We start from the raw sequence: 20,740 nt of genomic DNA, 5'->3' as shown, positions 1-20,740 counted from the left end.
ATTTTTATGACCGTTACAAAGGTTGCCAACAATTAAGGAATAATGAAAAGCCTTATTGTATATCCCTTGTTTTTCAAATATGTTTTGAGAATATGGTGGGCAATAGATCTGCTCTTGTTGAGGTAAATGAAGGGAAGGATTTTGTGTTGGTATTTTCTGTATGGTCTATAGTTGACATGTATTCTGTATTGCCAAAACCACTGAATTGGATGTTTTAAATCTTGTCTTACTTCCTTCAAGTAACTTGCTGAACCCTTTGGTTCTTGACTGTTATTAGCTAGTATAGTAGCTGCTTTCTCTATGGGAGAAAGGGCCAACACCCTTAAAACTCAGACTTTGATATTAAGTGTTAGAGAATGGAAAAGAGGCTCTTATCTTTCCATAAGAATGCTGGAAAATGCATAAAAATGTAGCACTTTACTCAGCTGATCTCAAATATAAGCTTTGAAGTGGAATTGCAGAATTTCATAATTTTCAGAAAGTTTCCATTGAAACTAATTCTGCAGAAAATTTTCAAGCTTACATTGTGTATGAGAGATGAACAGACTCATTCTTTCCAAGGTGATACGTTAAGAAGGGTTAAAAGGTGTCTCGAATGTGGAAGTTGAGCTTTCTTTGTAGCAATGTTTTGTAAATGTCATAATGACTTTGAACTATGAGTACTTAGTTTGTGCACACAGCATTTTAAGAACAGATTATAATGACATGAAAACCATTACACTGCATTAATTGAATTCTTAAGCTTGAATATAAAGTAGAACTATGACTATACATGTGCTAGGAGAGGAATTACACACACAAAATGTGTCAATATTGTGTTCATTTCAGTACTATTTCTATTGCTGCTGTGTACCTAGGAATCTCTCTCTCTCTTTTTTCAGCTTCGTGCTCCTCTCTGATTACAGCATGGCAGACTTGTTTAAATAATTTCCTATGGCCATGGGAGAACAATTTCTATAAATGCTCAGAATGATTGGAACGTTCATTTTTTTCCCCCAGTCCCATCCAGAATTTCCAAATCTCTGAAAGTATCAATTTTTATTTCATTGAACTTAAGAATATTTCTACCTTTTATATTACTTAATCGGTACATATTTATGTATGTATTTATATTTATAAATATTTATTTATATTTATGTAGGTATACATTGCTTGCTTCCAGAATTACTCTAGGAAGATTTCTGTAGTGTTTGGCTGAGACTTCAAATTTGTTTTCTGTTTGTTTTCATTTAGTTTTGATCCTAACCCTTTGCAAAGACACACATTCTGGACGATTGTTATAGGAGGGACCTTCACATGGACCAGCATCTATGGAGTCAACCAGTCCCAAGTGCAGAGATATATTTCCTGTAAAAGCAGATTCCAGGCAAAAATGTAAGACAAACTACGGTATATAAATCATCAATAACCATCAGTTGTCTTTATGGAAACTCTTTCAAAAGTCAAGCTCTGCTCAAGTTTTAAGTCTTTTGTGTCATGAAATTCTAAGAGATAAATGATATACTACAAAAGGATCACATAGAACAAAGTGGCATTGTATGTTTTAAATCAGATATTTAAAAATATTTATATCAATTATTAAGTAAAACAAATCTTATCAAATAAATAGGCATTTATTGTGCATCTGTTTGTATGAAGAACTGTAGAGAATAAAAAATGATAAATATATGGCTCTTGTCATGAAGGAACTTAGCATCAAATTAGGAAAATATATGCAAGTATGTGAAAAGTAAACTAACACTAGAGGTATAACAGTTCTGTGAAACAGTATAACAAATAGAGGAAATGTTCTAGAGCATTATATTGCCAGGTGTGCTGGTGCATTTTATTTTCAGACACAGTCGTGGGTTTATAACCTTGTTCTAATACTTGCTACTTGAGTGATTTGGCGTGAGTTACTTAGACTCTCCGAGCTTCAGTTTCTAAACTTGTAAAATGAGCATAAGATATCACACATCTCGTGGAGGTATTATAAAATACTGTGTTTGGCACGCATGTGGTAGGGATCCAGTAAATGTGAATTCCTTTTTCCACCTCAAATCATGGGATGTGAAGGCAGGGGATAAGTGAGAGATTCCTGTCAAGCAGGCAGGTCCTGAAGAATGACCACATGTGGGCAGGTGAAGAAGTATGGGAGAGCATTCTGAGTAGGCAGAGTGATTTGGGCAAAGCTCAGAGGTGGGAAGGACAGCATGGTCAGGGGACTTTCCAGCCCATCTTGGCTTCAGTGAAGACTATGAACAGCGGCTGGTTCTTTGTCAGGAGGCCTCAGATAAGCTTGGTGACTAGTGCTCTTCATGCTGATAAATCAGGCTGTGCATTTAGGTGCTATAAAACTCTAAGTAGATTGATTAAGGGTAACAAGGTGGTTGGAGTAGGAGGAGTGGCAGTTCTGTTGCTATTCAAAGGGGAATGTGAGAAATATATGAGGTCACATGTCAGTATATGAGAGTGAATTGGTTTAGACATTATCTGTCTTTGGTAAATTCCACAATGAAAAATCTGTATGAATATGAGTATAATAACTGGATATGGAATCCCCCAAAAGTGAGCTTAGGAGTTCCGCTACTTTAAGACACTTTAAAGGAATATAATTTATATATCCACTAATCCATCTACATTAGCAGTGATGCCTCTCCCAAAGGAATTGTGCACATGCTCTTCTTTGGGAGCACGTTTCTTTGAGAACATGGAACTCAAAAAGCCAATTTTATAACTGAAAGAACAGCATTAGAGCTTTCTTAGTAAGAAACAATTTCCTTCAGAATAGTCCAACGTGTCTCTTAAACAAGAGCTCAGGGGGACCATTTTCTCCCACTTTTTAACATTGGCTCCATGGGAAGAATGAGTCCCAGCCAAAAAAAGTCAAGACCTACTGACATTGATTGACTGGGTACAATGTCAGATCTACATGAATGACATTAAAGTAAAATAAAACAATATAACAAAGTGTTTGTTAACTCATATATAAGTGAGGTGTGGTGACTGAGAGAGTGTCTGGGTATATCTTCTGATGATTTGGAGATGAGGTATAGTTACAGTACTTTAAGACAATAACAAAACATGCGATGAATGTAGTCAGTCAAGGAAAAAGGCTAGCAATCTGTCGTGGGACCTGCTGCAAGGTAGCTTCTCCCGGAAGCAGACTGTGAGATGGAGGTTAGCATGCCAGAGTCTACTAGGGCATCACCACTGGAACAGAGAAGGAGGGGAAGGAAGAAGGGTTGGCCAGAGGGAGAAGTTGGACTGTAATGCAGTCTCAACAGAGACTCCCTCAAGGGGAGCCCTAGAGCTGGGATGACCCTTCAGACTGTCCCAAGTTGGCCTGAGGGGACTTAGCCTTTAAACCTCTGAATCCAGTTGTCATTTTATGCAGGCTTCTCTGGGGAAGGAGGTATGAGTTGGTGGGTGTGGGGAGACCTCTCTTCAGCCTAGGGCAGCTTATCAGTGTCCACTACAACACCCCTGGGGGGAAAATGTAGCCACCTAGTGGGAGAAATATTTACTATCAACTGATTATTAAGACATAGCATTCAATGATATTAACACTAATAATATCAATAACTACCATTTAACAAGTGTTTATTACATGCCATTGTACTATATGATATATACTATTTTATTTAGTTTCACATTATCACTCGGTGAGGTAGGCATTGTTATTTCTAGCTGTAAATGAAGAAACTGAGGATCAGAGAGGTTAGATTACTTGCCCAAGGTCACATATGGTAGGGAGAGCTAAGATTTATGCTCAGGACTGACTCCAGTGCTATTACGTAAACCTTTACACTCTACTGGAGCACACATCATTTATTAAAATGCTGAACATTGTTTTGGAAGATACCTGTCCAAGGAATACAGGTTTGCCTTTCCTATTTAATGGATGGCATCGCAAACCACATTTAAACAAGCTTGACGAGTTGCTATGTAAAGGCTAACAGTGTTTAGCAGTTTATAATTGCATCCCTTTTAAAGGTAAAATGAGTAATAGTCACTGCCCTGTTGACTATTAAAATCTCTATTTCGTGACAAGACGTCCTGAAGGACTTAACTAGACACGATTGTAAAGCTAATAATGCCCATGGAACTCTGACCAGGAGGATACATTCATTCAATGGCAAAATCCCATCTATTCCAAGTATTTCCAAATACAGTGTTGATTGACATCATAAACAGAAGGTTAGGCCAGAATAAAACCCGTAGCATTTTTGAGGACCAAAAGAGAATGCACATCTATTGAATATAATCATGAAAGTCTCTTCTATTTATGTAACAATTTTCCTCATCTTTGAGATGGAAATTAAAATTGTCATTTGCTGGTTTCTTTTCACTTCTTCAGGTCTCTCTACATCAATCTTTTGGCACTCTGGTTGATCCTGGCCTGCACGGTGCTATGTGGGCTCAGCCTGTATTCCAGATACCATGACTGTGATCCTTGGACAGCCAAGAAAGTGTCTGCACCAGACCAGGTCCAGTACCATGTCTTTCTTACACATGCAAGAATGACATTCAGAAAGCTTATTAGCTGGGAGGAAAGAGTGTTCATGTTCTCGTAAAGTAAGAGCAAATAGGCACAATATAATCATCTTTAGTTTCTATAAAGCATTTGGAGAAAATTTATTTTAGCAGCTATAGCAAAAATGAAGAATGCTACATCCAATAAAAATATTGAAATACCTGGCAAAGTTTCAAGGTAGGTGTTAAATAGAAATAGCTCAAGGCTGGGAGTAGAAATATAAACACAGTTTAAAAAAAGCCCAAAACTATATACAAACTGTGGTACCGTAGAACATTTTGTGGGTGTTAGATTGTTCATTGATAAGCAGTTTACCTTCCAGTTGTTTTTTTTTTTTTAATTTATTTGGCTGCGCCAGGTTTTAGTTGCGGCACATGGGATCTTCGTTGCCGCGTGCGGGATCTTTTTTAGTTGCAGCATGCGGGATCCAGTTCCCTGATCAGGGATCAAACCAGGGCCCCCTGCATTGGGACCGCGGAGTCTTAACCACTGGACCACCAGGAAAGTCCCACCTTCCAGTTTTTAAATGATAGGGAAATGGATCTAAAAGTGAACATTCATTGAGCACCAGCTATGTGACGAGGTTGTGTGCCAAGAGCTTTGCACGCTTTATTTCTTTCAATTCTCACAACCCTATAATTCTAATTTTATAGACAAGGAAATGAATCTCAGAGAGGTTATATAATTTTCCCAAGGTCACATAGTTAATGAATAAGAATAGCTGCAAGCACTCATCAAATACCATGGGCCAGGCATGATTATAAATGCTTTATATAGATTTTAACTTTTAATCCTCACAGACACAGTGCCGTGATGATCTCCCTTTCAAAAATAAGGAAACTGAGGCACAGAGAACTTAAATAACCAGCTTGTAAACCTGGAGCCAGGATTCAAACCCAGGCAGGCTACCACCAGTGTCCTAACTTTGAACCTCTATGCCATAGACCATCTTTCAGAAAGTGTAGCTAGAATCCAAACCCAGGACTGCCAGAGTCGATTGTAAATCAAGTGCCCAGGGGACTTATTCGAATGATGACAGGTTGAACTTTATGTTGGTGTAAATGCATAACATACTCCCAGAAAAATACAACTTTGTGGGGTTAGGAAATGAGAGCATCCTTGATCTGTGTATCTCAACCCTATCTTAATCTTTGCCCTCCTGTTGATAAACGGATCTTTCTATTTGTTCAGAGAATCCAAGAATCATATTTACTCTGAAGATGGAGGCACTATTCCATTATATTTTCTCTAGTCAAGAATATTTTGTGATTTTTGTCAATCGTTATTGTCTGTGAAGACCATAGGGACTAAATTTTTTTTCTAATATACCTTCCCCTTACCCTGGGCCAAAAAAATCCAAAAAACCCCAAAAAACAACAAAAAAAATTTTTTAAACCTACAACTTCCTAACCTTGAGACCACTTGTCATAGATTGTACACAGGGGGTATCTTGCATGCATGCATTTATCATTTAGAGAGCATGTGATAAATTTTTGAAAAAGAAAGAGATTTTCTCTGAATGATTCCTCTAGTGTGTTGATTATTAACCACTAGTGTGTTGAGATTTTCTCTGAATGATTCCACTAGTGTGTTGACATGTGAAAATGTCAATTGACGTTTTCCTGGGGTTACAATGGAAATAAGGCAGTCAGTAGAAAATCAGGTCAAAAGCTTAACCCAAGAGAGCAAAGATATGTTTCTGCTACACTCTGCTGTAGCTCACCCTGAGGAAGCCAGATTAGTGCCTAGTTATAGTTTTACTATTTTTCTATCAATCTTACCTGGTGGATTCTACCTATACCTGAGGGGTCATTCAGAATCTAAAATATAAGGCCGAAGATTTTTGAGAAAGTTGACGATAGGGTAGAGGATTTTAGATCTCGTTTTAATACTAACGATGGAAACAACTTTGGCTTATGTATAGAATACTTCTTGAAATTAAACTTGTAAGATGTCTTGGGAAAATGGGTGTTGAACTCACATAGAGAGAAATGTTACTCTCTTTTTCTGAGAATAAAGAATTAATAAGCTTTAGTTGTTAAATGAGATCAAAGAGGCTGATGAGAATGGGCATAGCATCCACTGTGTACTATTGGGAGAAGGAATCAATGATGTTTCAATGAAATGAGAGGGCATTTTTCTAGAAAATTATCCTCTTAGGACTCTTTTGATTGAAAAACCAGTTTTGCCGAAAGACTGCCACGTAACACAATGCTGAAGGCATACGCCTTCCCATCCGTATTTAATATTTATTTTTTAAAAGGTAACTTATCAAAAAGTAAGTATTAGGAGTTTTGTTTTTTTTTAAAGAAGCAAGTTGAGGAATTTTGTGAGGTTACTCTCCACTCATCACTATGTCTCATACAACAGTTGACCCTTGAAAAACATGGGGGTTAGGGGTAGCGACCGTCTGCACAACAGAAACCTATGTATAATTTTTGACTCCCCTGAAACTTAACTACTAATAGCCTACTGTTGACCAGAAGCCTTACCGATAACAAAAACAGTTGATTAACATGTATTTTGTATGTTATAGGGATTATATACTGTATTCTTACAATAAAGTAAGCCAGAGAAAAGGAAGTGTTATTAAGAAAATTATGAAGACAAGAAGATACGTTTACAGTACTGTACTGATTGATACCATAAGTTTACCTTGTCTGTTTACAAGATGAATCGTCTGTCAGTACCTACATCAATGTTGTCTTATGTGATACAAAACACTGCAGATGTTATACTTATTACTAACACAGGATGTCAAAAATGAAAGATAATGTGCAAAAGAAATTCATATTCATTTACAGGTATAACAAGTCATGCATTGATAAAGAAGCAGCAATACGATTGCTTTATTATAGCCTAGTGTGATCGATACGATTGCTTTGTGGTAGCCTTGCCTATATGGTAATAAATGAATCATTATAAAGTTTGGATGGCATACAGTATTACAGTCATATTGATAATACAGCATTGGAAAGATTGTTTTTTTTAAAAAAAAAATCACCCGTGATCATCGGTTGATGCACAGTTTCTCCAATTATGAGAGGCATACTGTGTAGTATAATATATTTATATAAATATAATTATATAAATATAATTCTTCGAAAGCAAAGTTATAAAACAGTAAAAAAAAAAAAACCTAACACATTATTTTTATATTAACTGTCACTCACCTCATGCCTACGTAAGGGTAGGCTATCCTTGCATACATACTATGTAATACAAATCATGCATACGATGTTCTACACGTACATTTTTCTGTACTTATTGAAAAAAATCAACATTTAAGTGGACCCACACAGTTCAAACTTGTTGTTCAAGGGTCAACTGTATATGCAACTAAAATTACATTTTTAATCCTGAACAGTGATTGAAGTTCACAAATATAATCTTGAGTCATCAAGTAAAGTTAAATTAAGTGAATTCTTCTTACTTAAGTGCAGAGGTATGTAAAATATTTCCTTTAAATTGATTTATTATTCCAAAGAATGAGAACAGCTACCTATTACTGAGCCTATTCTGTGTACTATACTAAGAACTTACACAGATTATCTAATTTAACTTTTATAGCAACTCTATGAGGTTAGGATTATTATTCCTATTTTACAGATGGGGAAACTGAGGCTCAGAGAGATTAAATAACAAAAGCCACATCTGTCTGAAGCCAGAGCCTGTACCCTTAACTACTGTGCTATTCTTTTCTTTAAGTGTTAGCAGGTAAAGAGTTTAATTTTATATATTTGGACATTTCAGTTATGTGGAATAGCTTCCTTCAGTTCTTGAAGAACACAAGATAAATGAGGTGTTAATTAATTTCATTTCATAGCAAAGAGTACTCAAGAGTAAATTTTGGTATTTTTCAGCTCATGCCTTATTTGGTACTGGACATTCTGCAAGATTATCCGGGACTTCCTGGACTTTTTGTGGCCTGTGCTTACAGTGGAACATTAAGGTATGAATTATGACCCTAATAATATAAGATTTCCCTTTTGGGATCTTTCTTTTGTTATTGGATATTTGGGGGGGATAAAGCTGAATCCTGGACATGAGCACAAATGGCCCCCATATAGGTAATGTACTCCATGTCTTCTCTCTTTTGGTCCAACTCTTCTCTCTAGGGGCTGGATATTGTCATCAGTCTCTTTTGTTTTTTTAATTAATTAATTAATTTTTGGCTGCATTGGGTCTTCGTTGCGGTGCGCGGGCTTCTCATTGTGGTGGCTTCTCCCGTTGCGGAGCACGGGCTCTAGGCACTCGGGCCTAAATCAACTATACTTCAATAAATAAAATTTTTTTAAAATAATGTAGTAGAAATCTGGTTATATTTCAGAAGTGACAGTATGTTTTCCCTTTTCTTTTACCTTGTTAAAGTATTATTAAAGTTTAAACATTATTAATCAAAATTGTGATTTTCCCTTACAGCACAGTGTCCTCCAGTATTAATGCCTTAGCAGCAGTAACTGTGGAAGACCTAGTCAAACCTCGCTTCCCATCTCTCTCAGAAAGGTCTCTCTTTTGGATTTCCCAAGGAATGAGTAAGTTTTTGTTTCACAATTCCATTTTAGCTCTGGGAGATGATTTTTAGAAATACCAGAAATTCTTTTCCATGGAAAATATAGAGTAAGTGAGTGTGAGTGTATATACACTCACATGCATGTGACTTAATGCAGTCATGGCCATATTTGCAATCAAGATTTGAGACATACTTCAAACAATTGTCAGGCCACCACAAAAAACAATTGCCAGGGGTGCTATTTGGCTAGCCTTCTTTCCTGCCTTCTTCCTATCCCAAATCTATGTTAAAATTCTTAGCCATAGTTAAAAATTTAACCCTTTACCATCTAAAACTTAGACCACAGTTTTAAGAAATATTCTTAGTTTGGAACCAAGAGCCATGCTTTTTCTGTATTACCTAAGAGGGCACTGCCAGTTTAAGATATAGTCTGTGTGTATGGATTGAAGATAAAGGAACAGAGCATTATGATTTTTTACTGGTCTTGATTGTCTGTTCTCTCTGCACATGTAGACTGTCCAGAAGATAATCAATAAAATTGTCCAAGGTATGCTCAACTCCTTCATTCAATATGAATGCTTAAATTCATAGATTATAGGACCTTATTAGGGGTTAAATATCATATTGAATGGAAAGGTCTTTAACCTCAGTTCCCAGATGTCCCAACTGTAATAGCTGACTCAAAAAAATCTGGCTAGTGTACTTCCTTCTTCATTTTCAAATCTTGAGTATACATGTTTTGGGATGAATGACTAACAAACTTATTTTTTTAAAAAGAATCTTTAACCTCAATAGCACTAATAGACTGTCAGAGACATAGTAAATAATATTCTGTTTTAAACCATAGTTCTATATATAATTCCCATGACTGTAGCCTGGAATAAGTACTTAATTTATATTCTTCAGTGTCCCCTAAATTTAACTAACATTGCATCATTTTATTATGTACCTGATTTTAATCCTGCAGCATAATTTCAGGATGATACAATGTTTCCTAAAGGGTGTTTAGATGGGTTCATTATGGGATTGTTGAAACTGTGTGGTTTAGTAGAACAAATAGAAGCTTTTGAAGCTAGACAGACTCAGTCTTGTTTCACCAGTTAACTAGCTGTTAGCCTTGAGCAAACCCATCTGAGCCTCTGTTTCTTTATATGGAAAATGAGAACAAAAAATATTCACTTTGCAGGTACTATGAGGTTTAGAGATAATCCATGTAAAACAAGAGCCACTAACTGGTACTCAGGAGTGATGTTGATGATGATTAATAACAAATCAGCTCCGCTAGTGTAGATGAGGCTTTCATTCATTTTGAAAGGTTGTATATAGTCATTATCTTGAGGTATATACAGTAAGGACATCATGAGAAGAACACTGCAAATGACTTGAATGTTTCCGATAACTCTGAGTACAAAAAACCACAATGGTGACCATTCATGAGCTGCCAAATAGAGAAGAATTTAGCTAAATATGTTGGAAATACTGTTTATAATAGAGTTTGGAGGCATGAAAAATCATTGCGACAAAAGCACTTTGAAAAAATTAATGTAAGCTTTTCCATTCAGGTGCAATAAGATTATTTACTTACTACGCTTAACAAAGGTGTGAGTGCTTGTGTTAAATAAGTAAGATAGAAATAACATAAGGAATGCACTAATTTTTTGATGAACACATTTCTCATTCATTTTATTTTTTGTATTTTGAAGTTTATATGTGGGAAATTATATTAACAGATTTCAGGTGATTTTTGCTGAATGGAAGTCTTTAAAAATAAGAACAGGGGGTGGGTTTAATAAAAAAAAAACATTTTCCTATAGTAATTTTAAAAGCAAAATGTATACTTGGAGAAAATCTGGAAAATACTGAAAGCCAAAAGAGAAAAAAAATCCCGTAAGCTGACCACTGATGGTGGCTTGAGAATTTGTATAAAGTTTCAGGAAAATAGTTTGGTAGAAGGGGGAATATAATACTTGCCTTGAAACTGCATTTCTTTGCTAGTTTAACGGGAAAGGTTTGTGGATGTTGATGGAGATTATGAGAAGGCTAAAGGTCCTAAAACACTCTTTGGTGTGGATTGCCACTTCCCAGGAGAAATGAACACTTAAATTCAGAAGACTTTCTGAAGTTTATTACTCCCTTCCCCCAACATGTTATACAGAGCAGAGCTGAATTGTGTCCTGTTTCTGGCAAACTGAAAACAGACACCTGAGCCTTCCTTTTTTTTTTTTTTTTTTTAACATCTTTATTGGAGTATAATTGCTTTACAATGGTGTGTTAGTTTCTGTTTTTATAACAAAGTGAATCAGCTATACATATACATATATCCCCATATCCCCTCCCACTTGTCTCCCTCCCACCCTCCCTATCCCACTCCTCAAGGTGGACACAGAGCACCTAGCTGATCTCCCTGTGCTATGCGGCTGCTTCCCACTAGCTACCTATTTTACATTTGGTAGTGTATATATGTCCAAGCCACTCTCTCACTTCGTCCCAGCTAACCCTTTCCCATCCCCGTGTCCTCAAGTCCATTCTCTACGTCTGCGTCTTTATTCCTATCCTGCCCCTAGGTTCTTCAGAACCATTTTTTTTTTTTTTTTAGATTCCATATATATGTGTTAGCTGGGTAATATATATGGTATTTGTTTTTCTCTTTCTGACTTACTTCACTCTGTATGACAGTCTCTAGGTCCATCCACCTCACTACAAATAACTCAATTTTGTTTCTTTTTATGGCTGAGTAATATTCCATTGTATATATGTGCCACATCTTCTTTATCCATTCATCTGTCGATGGACATTTAGGTTGCTTCCATGTCCTGGCTATTGTAAATAGAGCTGCAATGAACATTATGGTACATGAATCTTTTTGAGTTATGGTTTTCTCAGGATATATGCCCAGTAGGGAGATTGCTGGGTCATATGGTAGTTCTATTTTTAGCTTTTTAAGGAACCTCCATATTGTTCTCCATAATGGCTGTATCAATGTACATTCCCACCAACAGTGCAAGAGGGTTCCCTTTTCTCCACACCCTCTCCAGCATGTATTGTTTGTAGATTTTTTGATGATGGCCCTTCTGACTGGTGTGAGGTAATACCTCATTGTAGTTTTGATTTGCATTTCTCTAGTGATTAATGATGTTGAGCATCCTTTCATGTGTTTGTTGGCAATCTGTATATCTTCTTTGGAGAAATGTCTATTTAGGTCTTTGGCCCATTTTTGGATTGGGTTGTTTGTTTTTTTGATATTGAGCTGCATGAGCTGCTTGTAAATTTTGGAGATTAATCCTTTGTCAGTCGCTTTGTTTGCAAATATTTTCACCCATTCTGAGGGTTGTCTTTTTGTCTTGTTTATGGTTTCCTTTGCTATGCAAAAGATTTTAAGTTTCATTAGGTCCCATTTGTTTATTTTTGTTTTTCTTTCCATTTCTCTAGGAGGTGGGTCAAAAAGGATCTTGCTGTGATTTATGTCATAGAGTGTTCTGCCTATGTTTTGCTCTAAGAGTTTTATAGTGTCTGGCCTTACATTTAGGTCTTTAATCCATTTTGAGTTTATTTTTGTGTATGGTGTTAGGAAGTGTTCTAATTTCACTCTTTTACATGTTGCTGTCCAGTTTTCCCAGCACCAGTTATTGAAGAGAGGCTGTCTTTTCTCCATTGTATATTCTTGCCTCCTTTATCAAGGATAAGGTGACCATACGTGTGTGGGTTTATCTCTGGGCTTTCTATCCTGTTCCATTGATCTGTATTTCTGTTTTTGTGCCAGTACCATACTGTCTTGATTACTGTAGCTTTGTAGTATAGTCTGAAGTCAGGGAGCCTGATTCCTCCAGCTCCGTTTTTCTTTCTCAAGATTATTTTGCCTATTTGGGGTCTTTTGTATTTCCATTCAAATTGTGAAATTTTTTGTTCTAGTTCTGTGAAAAATGCCAGTGGTAGTTTGATAGGGATTGCATTGAATCTGTAGATTGCTTTGGGTAGTATAGTCATTTTCACAATATTGATTCTTCCAAACCAAGAACATGGTATATCTCTCCATCTGTTTGTATCATCTTTAATTTCTTTCATCAGTGTCTTATAGTTTTCTGCATATAGGTCTTTTATCTCCTTAGGTAGGTTTATTCCTAAGTATTTTATTCTTTTTGTTGCACTGGTAAATGGGAGTGTTTCCTTAATTTCTCTTTCAGATTTTTCATCATTAGTGTATAGGAATGCAAGAGAATTCTGTGCATTAATTTTGTATCCTGCTACTTTACCAAATTCATTGATTAGCTCTAGGAGTTTTCTGGTAGCATCTTTAGGATTCACTATGTATGGTATCATGTCATCTGCAAACAGTGACTGTTTTACTTCTTCTTTTCCAATTTGGATTCCTTTTATTTCTTTTTCTTCTATGATTGCTGTGGCTAGGACTTCCAAAACTATGTTGAATAATAGGGGTGAGAGTGGGCAACCTTGTTTTGTTCCTGATCTTAGTGGAAATAGTTTCAGTTTTTCACCATTGAGGACAATGTTGGCTGTGGGTTTGTCATATATGGCCTTTATTATGTTGAGGAAAGTTCCCTCTATGCCTACTTTCTGGAGGGTTTTTATCATAAATGGGTGTTGAATTTGGTCGAAAACTTTTTCTGTATCTATTGAGATGATCATATGGTTTTTATCCTTCACTTTGTTAGTATGGTGTATCACATTGATTGATTTGTGTATATTGAAGAATCCTTGCATTCCTAGGATAAACCCCACTTGATCATGGTGTGTGATCCTTTTAATGTGCTGTTGGATTCCGTTTGCTAGTATTTTGTTGAGGATTTTTGCATCTATGTTCATCAGTGATATTGGCCTGTAGTTTTCTTTCTTTGTGACATCTTTGTCTGGTTTTGGTATCAGGGTGATGGTGGCCTCGTAGAATGAGTTTGGGAGTGTTCCTCCCTCTGCTATATTTCGGAAGAGTTTGAGAAGGATAGGTGTTAGCTCTTCTCTAAACGTTTGATAGAATTCACCTGTGAAGCCATTTGGTCCTGGGCTTTTGTTTGTTGAAAGATTTTTCATCACAGTTTCAATTTCATTACTTGTGATTGGTCTGTTTATATTTTCTATTTCTTCCTGGTTCAGTCTCGGAAGGTTGTGCTTTTCTAGGAATTTGTCCCTTTCTTCCAGGTAGTCCATTTTATTGGCATATAGTTGCTTGTAGTAATCTCTCATGATCCTTTGTATTTATGCAGTGTTAGTTGTTACTTCCCCTTTTTCATTTCTAATTCTGTTGATTTGAGTCTTCTCCGTTTTTTTCTTGATGAGTCTGGCTAATGGTTTATCAATTTTGTTTATCTTCTCAAAGAGCCAGCTTTTAGTATTATTGATCTTTGCTATTGTTTTCTTTGTTTCTGTATCATTTGTTTCTGCTCTGATCTTTATGATTTCTTTCCTTCTACTAACTTTGGGTTTTGTTTGTTCTTCTTTCTCTAGTTCCTTTAGATGTAAGGTTAGATTGTTTATTTGAAATTTTTCTTGTTTCTTGAGGTAGGATTGTATTGCTGTGAACTTCCCTCTTAAAACTGCTTTTGCTGCATCCCATAGGTTTTGGGTCATCGTGTTTTCATTGTCATTTGTTTCTAGGTATTTTTTGATTTCCTCTTTGATTTCTTCAGTGATTTCTTGGTTATTGAGTAGTGTATTGTTTAGCCTCCATGTGTTTGTATTTTTTACAGATTTTTTCTTGTAATTGACATCTAATCTCATAGAGTTGTGGTCGGAAAAGATACTTGATATGATTTCAATTTTCTTAAATTTACCAAGGCTTGATTTGTGACCCAAGATATGATCCATCCTGGTGAATGTTCCACGAGCACTTGAGAAGAAAGTGTATTCTGTTGTTTTTGGATGGAATGTCCTATAAATATCAATTAAGTCCATCTTGTTTAATGTATCATTTAAAGCTTGTGTTTCCTTATTTATTTTCATTTTGGATGATCTGTCCATTGGTGAAAGTGTGGTGTTAAAGTCCCCTACTATTATTGTGTTACTGTCGATTTCCCCTTTTATGGCTGTTAGCATTCGCCTTATGTATTGAGGTGCTCCTGTGTTTGGTGCATAAATATTTATAATTGTTACATCTTCTTCTTGGATTGATCCCTTGATCATTATGTAGTGTCCTTCTTTGTCTCTTGAAATAGTCTTTATTTTAAAGTCTATTTTGTCTGATATGGGAATTGCTACTCCAGCTTTCTTTTGATTTCCATTTGCATGGAATATCTTTTTCCATCCCCTCACTTTCAGTGTGTATGTGTCCCTAGGTCTGAAGTGGGTTGTAGACAGCATATATACGGGTCTTGTTTTTGTATCAATTCAGCCAGTCTATGTCTTTTGGCTGGAGCATTTAATCTGCTAACATTTAAGGTAATTATCGATATGTATGTTCCTATTACCATTTTCTTAATTGTTTTGGGTTTGTTATTGTAGGTCTTTTCCTTCTCTTGTGTTTCCTGCCTAGAGAAGTTTCTTTAGCATTTGTTGTAAAGTTGGTTTGGTGGTGCTGAGTTCTCGTAGCTTTTGCTTGGCTATAAAGGTTTTAATTTCTCCATCAAATCTGAATGAGATCCTTGCTGTGTAGGGTAATCTTGGTTGTAGGTTTTTCCTTTCATCACTTTAAATATGTCCTGCCACTCCCTTCTGGCTTGCAGAGTTTCTGCTGAAAGATCAGCTGTTAACCTTATGGGGATTCCCTTTTATGTTATTTGTTGCTTTTCCCTTGCTGCTTTTAATATTTTTTCTTTGTATTTAATTTTTGATAGTTTGATTAATGAGTCTTGGCACGTTTCTCCTTGGATTTATCCTATATGGGATTCTCTGCGCTTCCTGGGCTTGATTGACTATTTCCTTTCCCATATTAAGGAAGTTTTCAGCTATAATCTCTTCAAATATTTTCTCAGTCCCTTTTTTTTTTCTCTTCTGCTTCTGGGACCCCTATAATTCGAATGTTGGTGTGTTTAATGTTGTCCCAGAGGTCTCTCAGATTGTCCTCAATTCTTTTCATTCTTTTTTCTTTATTCTGCTCTGTGGTAGTTATTTCTACTATTTTATCTTCCAGGTCACTTTTCCATTCTTCTGCCTCAGTTATTCTGCTATTGATTCCTTCTAGAGAATTTTTAATTTCATTTATTGTGTTGTTCATCTTTGTTTGCTCTTTAGTTCTCCTAGGTCCTTGTTAAACGTTCCTTGTATTTTCTTCATTCTATTTCCAAGATTTTGGACCATCTTTACTATCACTACTCTGAATTCTTTTTCAGGTACACTGCCTATTTCCTGTTCATTTGTTTGACTGGTGGGTTTTTACCTTGCTCCTTTATCTGCTGCGTATTTCTCTGTCTCCTCATTTTGCTTAACTTACTGTGTTTGGGGTCTCCTTTTTGCAGGCTGCAGGTTTTCAGTTCCTGTTTTTTTTTGGTGTCTTCCCCCAGTGGGTAAGGTTGATTCAGTGGGTTGTGTAGGCTTCCTTGTGGAGGGAACTGGTGCCTGTGTTCTGGTGGATGAGTCTGGATCTTGTCTTTCTGGTGGGCAGGACCGCGTCCGGTGGTGTGTTTTGGGGTGTCTGTGAACTTATTATGATTTTAGGCAGCCTCTCTGCTAATGGGTGGGGTTGTGTTCCTTTCTTGCTAGTTGTTTGGCATGGGTTGTCCAGCAGTGGAGCTTGCTGGTCGTTGAGTGGTGCTGGATCTTAGCATTGAGCCGGATATCTCTGGGAGAGCTCCAGCCGATTGATATTAAATGGGGCCAGGAGGTGTCTGGTGGACCAATGTCCTGAACTCAGCCCTCCCACCTCAGAGGCTCAGGCCTGACAGCCGGCCAGAGCACCAGAACCCTGTCAGACACACGGCTCTGAGAAGCAGTGGCAGGCTGGCATGTGATCGGGGAAGGATGTAGGGCATCAGTAGAACCAGTGATGTTCTAAGCCAGGCCAGAGGTTGGAAGACTTTTTTAGGTTGCTGGTTTGTTGTAAAAGGATATAACTCAAAAACAGCCAGATGGAATGGATGAATATGGCAAGATACGGAAAAGGGCATGGAGCATCCATGCCCTCTCTGAGCATACCACGTGTTCGCCAACCCAGAAGCTCCCTGAGCCTTCCTTTACCAACAAATGTTTATGGAGGATTATATTAATAACACAATAGTTACTAGGTTTTAAATCCCTGTAGTTAATTTTAGGGACTCTTTACCTATATAACCTAATGTAATTAATCCTGGGACACAATATCAGTATTTTCTTCCCTCTTTGCACACTGCTGATCCTGTAGAACAACAACCCTTTCCTTTTTTAGCTGGCTCTGAGGTAGGTGGCCATTCTTTGTAATAGTCATATTATGTACTTTGAATCAAGGTGTGGTAGCTTAATCTATTGAGAATTCTAATCCTCTGAGTCTGGATTTTACAATGGCTTTTACATCTTCCATCTAGGTGTGCTGTTTGGAGCTTTGTGTATTGGAATGGCTGCACTGGCATCACTAATGGGGGCTTTGTTGCAGGTAAGAGCTAATCCTGGAAGGTTTGAGTCATAATCACTAAATTCTTCTCTTTTCCGTTTTTTTTTTTTTTTTTTTTTTTTTTTAGTGTTGATGTGACCATCCTTACAGACTTTTCTCTCTATATGTCTACACATAGACATACCAAGGAACATAGATGACTAAATTCTTTAAAAAAATTTTTTTAAATTAATCTTTCCATTTTGAGATCATTATAGATATACATGCAATACTAAGAAATAATACGGAGAGACCCCATATACCCTTTACCCAGTTCCCTCAATGGTATGAGACCTAGGTTGATGTTCTTTTTTTCCCTTTTCCCCGTGGATGTCCTGTTGCTCTAACACCACGCGTTGTGAAAGCTAGCTTTCTTCCATTGAATTGCCTTTACACCTATGTGAAAAATCAGGGGGGCATATTTGTGTGGGTCTATTTGTGGTTTCTTTGTTCTATTCCATTGATCTATGTGTCTATCCATCTGCCAAGATCATACAGTCTTGATTACTATAACTTTGTAATAAGTCTTGAATTCAGAAGTACTGATTCCTCCCACTTTATTCTTATTTTTCAAAATTGTTTTAACTGTTCTAGTTCCTTTGCCTTCCCATATAAAGTTTAGAATAATCTTCTCTATATCTAAAAAAAAAAATCTTGCTCAGTTTTTGATAGGATTGCCTTAAACCTGCAAAACAATTTGGGAAGAACTGACATTTTTACTGTGTCGAATCTTTTAATCCATGAACATAGTGTATTTCTTCATTTATTTAGATTTTCTCTGATTTTTTTCCACCACTACTGTGTAATTTTCATATACAAATCATGTTTATATTTAGTTAGATTTACACCTACGTATTTCATTTTTTTTGAGTGATTGTACATGGTATTGTATTCTTAATGTTGGTGTCCATGTGTTTGTTAATATATAAAGATACAATTGATTTTTGTATATTTGTTTGTATCCTGTGACCTTGCTGAACTTATTAGTTCCTGGGATTTTCTACACATAAAATTATGTCATCTTCAAATTGGGATAGTTTTATATCTTCTTTTCCAATCTGTATATGTACCTTTAATTTCCTTATTGCCCTGGCTTCAACTTCCACATCATGTTGAATAAGAGTGGTGAAAGTGGACATCATTGCCTTGTTCTCCAATCTGAATGAGAAAAGCATTCACTGGTTCATTCTTGAGTACATTAGCTGTAGGATTTTTGTACATGCCCTTTACCAAATTAAGGAAATCCCCCTCTATTCCTATTTTTCTGAGAGTTTTTATCATGGATGAGTGTTGAATTTTGTCAAATGGTTTTTCTGAAGCATTCGATACGACAATATGATTTTCTTCTTTAGCCCTTTAACATGGTGTATTATGCTGATTGATTTTCAAATTTTAAGCTAGCCTTGCATTCCTGGAATAATCTTCTCTTGGTTATGGTGTATAGTTACTTTTATATATTGCTGAACTCTATTTGCTGATATTGTGCTAAGAATTTTTGCATCTATATTCATGAGAGATGCTGATCTGTTGTAATATTTTTTTGTAATGCCTTTGTTTGGTTTTGGTGTTAGGGTCATACCAGCTTCATAAAATAAATTAGGAAGAATTCTCTCCTATTTTCTGGAAGAGATTGTGTAAAATTGGTGTTAATTCTTCTTTAAGTGTTTGGTAGAATACTCTAGTGAAACCATCTGGGCTTGGGGATTTCTTTTTTGGGAGTTTAAAAATTATGAATTCAGTTTCCTTAATAGTTATAGCTGTTCAAATTATCTGCTTCATAGTGGATGAATTATGGTAGTTTGTGTTTTCGAGGAATTGCTCCATTTCATCTAAGTTGTCAAATTTAGGTGTGTGGAATTATTCATAGTATCCCCTTATACTTTTGATGTCTGCAGGGTTTTTAGTGATATCTCCTGTTTTATTCATAACATTGGTAATTTTATCTTTTATCTCTTTTTTTAGTCTTGCTAGAGGTTTGTCAATTTTTATTGATATTTTGAAAGAACTAGCTTTTTGTTTCATTGATTTTCTATATCATTTTTCTGTTTTAAATCATTGCTTTTTTTTATTATCTTCATTATTTTCTTCCTTCTGCTTGCTTTGGGTTTATTTTGCTCTTCTTGAGGTGTGACACTAGATTATTGATTTGAGACTTTTTTGTAATGTGTGCACTAATTGCTAAAAATCTCCCTCTCAGCACTTTTAGCTATGTCCCATAACTTTTCATATTTTGTATTGGAGTTTTAAAATTTCCTTTGATATGTCCTTTTGACCCGTGGATTATTTAAAAGTATGTTACTTAGTTTCCAATTGTTTGGAGATTTTCCTGTTATCTTTCTGCTATTGATTTCTAATTTCATTCCAATGTGGTCAGAGAACACATTCTGTATGATTTTAATTCTTTTACATTTGTTGAGGTCTGTTTTATGGCCCAGGATATAGTATTTTGGTATCTGTTACATGGGCACCTGAAAAGAATGTGTGCTCTGCTGTTGTTAAGCATAGTGTTCTAGAGATATCAATTAGATCCTGCTCATTGATGGTGCTGAGTTCTTCTGTATCATTCTGATTTTACGCTTATTTGTTTTTATCAATTGTTGACAGAAGTGGTGAATTCTTAACCTATAGTGTGTAGTTGTCTCTTTTCCTTTTAGTTCTATTAGTTTTTGCTTGTATTTTGCAGTTCTCTTGTTTGGTGCATATACATTTAGGATTTCTATGGCTTCTTGGTGAATTAGTCCTCTTATCATTATATAATGTTCCTCCCTGATAATTTTCTTTGTCTGAAGACTACTTTGTCTGATATTAAATAGTTACTCCTGCTTTCCTTTGATTATGTTTGCATGATAACCTTTTACTTTGAACTTGCCTATATCATATCTTAAGTGAGTTTTTTGTAGACAGCATATAGTTGGGTTATGTTTTTAAATTCATCCTGCCAATCTCTGTCTTTTTATTGGGGTATTTAGACTTTTAAAATTTAGTATAATTATTGGAATATTAGGGCTTAAGTCTGCTGTTTTTTGTTATGTTTGTTCTTTCTGTTTTCTTTTTTTTTTTTTATTAATTTATTTTTGGCTGTGTTGGGTCCTCGTTTCTGTGCGAGGGCTTTCTCCAGTTGCGGCAAGCGGGGGTCACTCTTCATCGCGGTGCGCAGGCCTCTCACTATTGCGGCCTCTCTTGTTGCGGAGCACAGGCTCCA

The 20,740-nt window shown here is 36.1% G+C and overlaps 1 protein-coding gene across 1 annotated transcript in view; it reads left to right on the top strand.

Annotated features, from left to right (window-relative positions):
- Positions 1-20,740, top strand: part of SLC5A8 (solute carrier family 5 member 8) — a 54,558-nt gene that overhangs the window by 19,342 nt on the left and 14,476 nt on the right. Inside the window, exons 6-10 of the mRNA XM_068560824.1 lie at positions 1,234-1,374; positions 4,340-4,469; positions 8,380-8,468; positions 8,939-9,051; positions 17,474-17,541. Coding sequence (XP_068416925.1) covers positions 1,234-1,374; positions 4,340-4,469; positions 8,380-8,468; positions 8,939-9,051; positions 17,474-17,541 — 541 coding nt within the window. The remainder of the gene's footprint in view (positions 1-1,233; positions 1,375-4,339; positions 4,470-8,379; positions 8,469-8,938; positions 9,052-17,473; positions 17,542-20,740) is intronic.

The sequence above is a fragment of the Eschrichtius robustus genome, chromosome 13 (genome assembly GCF_028021215.1).
Source record: "Eschrichtius robustus isolate mEscRob2 chromosome 13, mEscRob2.pri, whole genome shotgun sequence".
Lineage (NCBI taxonomy): Eukaryota > Metazoa > Chordata > Mammalia > Artiodactyla > Eschrichtiidae > Eschrichtius > Eschrichtius robustus.
Note: the sequence above shows the minus strand (reverse complement) of the source record. Positions and strands in the feature narration are given on the sequence as shown.